Source organism: Helobdella robusta (assembly GCF_000326865.2).
Source record: "Helobdella robusta unplaced genomic scaffold HELROscaffold_40, whole genome shotgun sequence".
NCBI lineage: Eukaryota > Metazoa > Annelida > Clitellata > Rhynchobdellida > Glossiphoniidae > Helobdella > Helobdella robusta.
Window position 1 is genome coordinate 557709 of NW_008704903.1, and position 7114 is coordinate 564822.

Here is a 7114-nt window from a genome sequence, read left to right on the forward strand (position 1 = left end):
GATAGCTATTGCTGCAGATCTTATTAAAAAATCATTATATACATGTTAATATTTTAATAAATATTATTATTTTATTAAATTCCCAATAAATTCTAGCAGCAGTCGAAGTATAGCAGACAACAGGGATGTATGGTGTGGAACAATAGGAATGAGTGGTGTTGGAGGGAGTCCTTCTATTTCGTGCATACAGTTTTTGTAAAAGAAACAGCGTTCAATAACGAGACAAATAATGATTGATAACAAATCCCTACAAGCTAAAACGCCAACCGTCTATTAATAACATTACAAATTAACTTAATTTTGCGACACTTTTTAACTTTCAAACAAATCATCTTTAATATAATTTTATAACAGTTTGAATGTAAAAATTCCAACTGGCTTCAACTAACGACATTCAAAACTCCCAGTCTCTTCTCCATCGTTTGGAGCATCGAACCCAGCACCTCATTAATATGCGAAACCAGAGAGATGCAACTTTGATTAGTGGTTATTAATAGCGCGGACACTACTGAGCCGTCAGAACACAATATGATTGGTCGGTCGGAATGAGCGCACGTGCTGAAGCGTTGGTGGGTCTTAAACGAGGGAGGGTGGCTCTGGGAGGAATTTAGGTCACTGTTCGGAGTTGTTTATAGTAAGGTAAAAAAAATCCTCAACTAATCAAACAAAAGCAGCAGTGTAGTGATTAAGCTGCTTGGCACTGCATTTGCAGTGACTGGGTTCGAATGTAAAGAGATCCCGCTATCACGTGCAGTCTGTTGGATGCATTGATTCGCGTATAAATTTATGTACACTGTGTGTGTTTGCTCTGGATACCTCGGAAAAAACTAAAGAAAGAAGTGTAAAAATTTCAAATTAAAACATCAACAGCGTAGACGGCAGCTTCAATAGCAGCAAAACCTTCCACAAGCAACAGGCAACGACAGCTACTAACGTAACAGAGACGAGCGGATGAAGCGGCAGACATGACGTCGCGAGTGGCTGACTGCCGTCGAAGCCACTGACGACCATGCATATACGTTCACCCAGACGTGAACAGATGCTGACGCTACCGGCGCTGCTGATGACGACAATGAAGAGGTCGCTGCCGAGCCATTCCATGCTGCTGGCGCTGAACAAATTACTGTAGCTGCTGTGGTAAGGTGATAGCATGTTGTCACTGGTTTGTCGTATTAATAACCGTAATTATTAATCATCATCATATCATCATAATAATTATAATTATAATTATTACCATTATTATTATTATTATTATTATTATTATTATTATTATTATTATTATTATTATTATTATTATTATAAACTCCTTATTCATACCTTCCGGAATTAGCTCCAGCAAAAGTTCCTTCAAACACTCGCGTCACATTCATGACCAGTGGAGCGTGCACGGACAAAAACACTAAATAACACCCGTCGATCTGATTGGTCGCCACCACAATTATGACGCCGTCCCTACTGTGCCGAATTAGAAGGGATCCAAGTTGTTTGATTGGCCGGAATTTAAATGTGGTCTGCTGTGATTGGCTGGTCTGTAATGACGACAGCGAATGGCATTGTTTCGACCAAGATGCTTCAAACTCCGATTGGCTATTTGTTTGAATTTATTTTTAAAATATCTCAATTAACAGTCACCAAACGAACCGGAAAAGTGCCTGGACAAACCTGTCATTTAAAAATGCCACATTCCGGATGTGTGGATACCTGACAACCACAGATATAATCACCAGATCCTGGCCATCAAAGAAACCCGTCGAACAAACGCTGTGGTAGCCGAGTGTCTATTATCGTAATTTTTAAAAATACATTCTCTAAACTTTTTCAAACTTATCCACCGGACACAAGTTAATTTCACAATCATAATTTGTTAATTACTTAAATATAAATTGTAAGCCACAAATTTTTAAAACTCTTCCACCAATCAGCGAGCCAAAAATTACATAACAACCAACCAATCACAACAAACTCTTCCACCAATCAGCGAGTCAAAAATTACATAACAACCAACCAATCACAACAAACTCGTGAAAAAATTAGCCAGCCAGTCAGGAATCAGCAAACAAAAAACTCACGCTATTATCAAAAACGAAGACGCAATGAACACACGCTTCGCAGTCATCAAAAGAGGGCATCTTCACGTTACCCTCTACCCCTCCAAGCCCACCAACCACCCCAGTATAACCCCCCGTGTTTACTACACCTTCCCCGACACCAGAACCTGGTGATACCATCCACCAATCGCCCACCACCACCATTTTTTCATTGGACTTATCCATAATTTTCTTGTCCAATCCCATGTTGGTGTAGTAATCGTAGATTCTGAATACAATTTTGGCATAAATCGCTTTAGTTATTTTGGTTTAACTCGATAACTGCACATAAAAAAATATAATTCGATTGAAAATTAATTTAAATTTAATATTTGTCAGTTAAAAGTTATTTTAAAATCGATACAACGTGTTAAAATTATGGAAAAATTCTTTAATTTATACGGTGTCCAAAAAAAATCATTAAAACGAATTTTTAAACATTTTAAATTTGTAAGATGTATGTCTCAAATGAATTGCATTAAAACTTTATATCCGAAGAAAATTATTTAAAAAAATAGAATAAAATAAATATATAACAAAATCAAATCAAATCAAATCATACCTGCTAGCTTGCCAGACGAAAATCTGAAAACAGCTGTTGACGACCAGCAGCTGTAGGCCAGTGTCAGCTATACACATGTAAGGCAAGCATTGCCCCGGATCTATCCGCAAATCGAAATTGGGATTTGGGATAATGGATACGTTCATCATCCTCATCATCCTCATCATCACCAGCATCATTATCATAACCAACATCATCATCACCATCATCACATACCAGGTTTGAACATCCTAGTAGGAAATGACGAAAGCAAATTCATCCCGGATACCATCCTCTGAACATCCGCCGACTTGTCCCACAGGAAGACCGTCCCGTCTGACGTCATCCCACCAAGGAATTCACCTAGAGGTAATGACGTTTGTGATGACGATGGTGATGATGATTGTGATGATGGTGATGGTAACGATGATGATGATGGTGATGAGAACAGGGACAGGGGTGGATCTAGGGAGGCCAGGTGGAATCTTGGCCTTCCCCGTTGTGAGAAGTCTGTTAATAAAAGTCGGAAAAAGGACCTTTCTATGTGTAAAATCGACCCAAAAAGGACGTCAGCCACACTACCACACACACACACACACACACACACACACCACCCACACACTACTACAAATCTTAGCCCTCCCCCGTAAAAAGTTCCCCTCGCTCTCCGTGAAAATTTAAACATTTTCAAAAATTTTGTATCAAAATCTGCTACTAGACAGTGACAATGATTCTGACTGCGCATCAGAAAAATTGCTTTTTTCAAAGTGACAGCAATTTGATTTGTTTGTACGATGTATGTATGTATTCAACAACTGTTCAACCAATACAACAACGACAACAACAACTGCACAACAAATTAACAACGAACTAACAACAAAATAATCAATCAGACAACATAAATCAACCAACAGACCAACCAACCGTTTGCCGAAACAGTTAGCAGTATGGAGCTGCTGACAAATTGTTGGAGTTGTTGTGAGGGTTTTTTTGTCTTGCCAGTATCCATGTAGAGTGTGGTCAGTTTTCTCTGGTCTAGCAGAATAACGCTCTATAAAATGGTTGTTGTGAAATTGAATAGTTGAGTAGTTAGTTGGTTGATTGATTGATTGATTGACTGATCGATTGATTAGTTTGTTGGTTGTTTCAACAAAATATTATCATCAACCATTCAACCAATCGCGAATCATCAAACACAATCCAACCAGCCAATCAAAAAACCAACCAATCAGATAACTCACCCCACTTATCAACTTTTCGACCAATCACAAATCACCAAACTATCCAACCAGCCAATCAGATAACTCACCCCACTCGTGAGGACCACCCTACTCCATGCTTGACTCCTTATTGTTGTGTAGGCCAGAACTTCAAGATCAATGGAAATATTGGCATTCATTTTGTTCTCAATGTTCATTCCGTAGTTCGATTCTACGCTACTTTTTCATTCATACTGTCATATTCATACTTTTTTACTATTTTGGTCTACTGATTTTACCCTTACTACTGATAATATTTTATATGATTTTATAATTATTTTATGATATATTTACATCAGCGTCATTTGGGTGTTGTAGTTCGCGTTGTCAGTCGAAACATTATCATTGCAGCTAGAGTGTACAATTAGTTTTCAGGTGGTTGAATTGAAAATTTGTAAATCCAAGAAGAGCGTTTATCCCAAAAATTGTTCTTCAAATGGTGAATCATAAACTTTTTAATAACGTAGTTGTTATGAATATTATTAATCTAAAATGGTAAAGAAAACATGCTCATCGGATGAGCAAATGAAGATTATACATACATACATGGACGTATCCATAAAAACACACGCACACACACGCACAGATACACACACACACACACATATATATATATATATATATATACACACATACATACACACATACATACACATACATACATACGTATTCATTAATTAATATTATGAACAGCAGTTAAAAATCAATACGAGTGGCAGCTGTATGCATTGTACATGATACCATGCGCCAGTGAAATGTTAATTTAATAAAATTATCCTTCAGTTATTTATATATTATCTTTATTATTTAATATTATTATTTTCTATAATAAATAATTTAAATTTAAATTTACAACATTACATAATAACCACGGTGTGGTATACTATTTATAATTATTAATTATAATTATTTATAATTTGTAGCCAATTTTGAATTAAAAATAAAATAATACGTCAACGAATAATAATTAAGTTCAATAATTATAATAATAATTAATAATAAAATTGATAAAAGCAATAATAAGAATTAATAATAAGAATAATAATCGAATAAATGAGACGTTTAAATAAATAAAATGTCTTTCTACCTTTCTATGAGCCTAAGAACACCTCAAGAATTGAAATCAAATCAGTTGCTATGGTTTCAACGAAATAAATTTCGTTGCGCCAAATATATAGAGAAAAAAATTGTGATATAAACTTTCTCTATCTATCTTTCTCCATCTGTCCATCTATCAATAAATCCATCCATCCATCTATTCATTAATCCATCTATCTATCAATCCATCCATCCATCTATCCATTAATTCATCTATCTATCCGTCCGTCCGTCTGTCCGTCCGTCCGTCCGTCCGTCCATCCATCCATCCATCTATCTGTCCATCCATCCATCCATCCATCAATCAATCAATCCATCCATCCATCCATCCATCTATCTAACTTTGTGTTTCTAAATCAAATCAGGTTGGAATACTTTATCTCAATTTGTCAGATTTTTTGAAATCGATAAATCGGCTATGAATTATTATTACAAAATAAGCTATTAGCATGATTTTCATGATTGGCCATCTGTAGATATTTCATCACAAAATAACTGACTATGTATAATCACAATGACATTTTATAAGCATGGCTTTCAAAATGAAAAATATTCCAAATAGATTTTATTACAATCAATGTCACTGAACTGAGATATTTCTATAATAAAAAAAAGAAGCAAACATTGATAAAATTTTCTTCACAACATATACATGAAACATTTTCAATTGAATGAGTTTTTCAAAATTTGACACATGCACAAACACAACAGAGTAAGAGCCGACAAAGAAATTGTAGATCTGGCAGCTGAAATTCCATCTAAAATGATAATATTTAAACGTTACCTTACGCACAATTATAAACTAGATAGCCAAAAATAAAAATATATCCATAAAAATAGATACTAATTAGCTTCATTTTATTAATTCAACTTAATTATACAGTAATACCAACGGCATCAAAAATTTAGAATTAAATCATGAACACTAACACACCTTTAGCACTGCATGTAACTCCAGTAAACCCTTTCACGCAAATGCACGTGAACGACGTTACGCTACCAGAGCATGTTCCATTATTCAGACAAGGGCTGCTTAAGCAGGCATCTTTAAAAGATTAATTTTTAGAAATGATTAACGATGAATTTGACTAATTTTTTAAATGTTTGTAACAAATTTACGATTTGTGTTAGAGAGAGAAAGAGAGAGAGAGAGAGAGAGAGAGAGAGAGAGAGAGAAAGAGAGATGATCCGATTGAAAGTTTCAAAACGAGTGTAAGCGACCTAAATTTCAACAATAGATGATACAAATTACAATTCAATCAACTGCTATCATTTGTTGACCTTTAATCTTGCAAGTCTTCCCGGAGTAACCCGTCAGGCATTCACATTTAAAAGTATCCTTCAGACTAATGCACCTCCCCTTATTCAGGCACAAATTTTGGACACAATAATCTGCGGGGAAATGACAAACAAACCGGTAATCCGGAGTAAAAAAAATTTTACATTTTGATATTTCTGAATTATAGATTTGTAAATGAAATAGAAATATACCGTCTGGTGTGCATTTTCCTTCGTAATCATGGGAGCACGTGCATTTACTACCATTTTCTTCTATAATACACGTCTTCCAGTTTTGAACTAAATTTTTTCAAATAAGCCAAATTAAATTTTATTGAAATTTCAAATTTTTGAATGAAGAAACAACGGTTTGTGCTATGCACATACTAACTTAACTTGCATTCGGTGGTCTCTTGAGTTTTGTTCAGGCACGCCTGATCCAAACATTTGCTGGGTGTCACGCTGCACGAGTTGAACACTGGTGATGAATTGTTGAAAACATAAATCAGGTACTCCTCAAATTTATTTAATTCATAAACTGAAACATTCCATACTTGCTTTGTTCATTATGAATGTATCGCCAACCCCGTCACTTCCTCCTGACATCAAAATGCTACATGGCATCGTCGTTTCATTGGTTACTCTCGAGAATTCTGAAAGCAAGGAGGTATAGGTATTTCCGAAAGAAAAATTTTTATCGTAGTAAGCAGGGGAAGGGAATATCCCTTGAACCAATGACGAGAAAAATTGCCCGGCCGATAAAGTTTCCAACTGAAAAATATAGATTCATGTCTGAATTTTTTAAATTGAATTTCAATAAAAATTTTTTATTGGAAATCTAAAGCTTAAAT

The 7114-nt window shown here is 35.2% G+C and overlaps 1 protein-coding gene across 1 annotated transcript; it reads right to left on the bottom strand.

Annotated features, from left to right (window-relative positions):
- Positions 1-5929: 5929 nt before the first annotated feature.
- Positions 5930-6363, bottom strand: HELRODRAFT_137482 (hypothetical protein; the record flags this gene model as incomplete). Its single annotated transcript, XM_009025151.1, has 2 exons — positions 5930-6030; positions 6267-6363. Coding segments are annotated over 2 exons (198 nt in total), but the record flags the coding sequence as incomplete, so codon positions are not given.
- Positions 6364-7114: the final 751 nt, after the last annotated feature.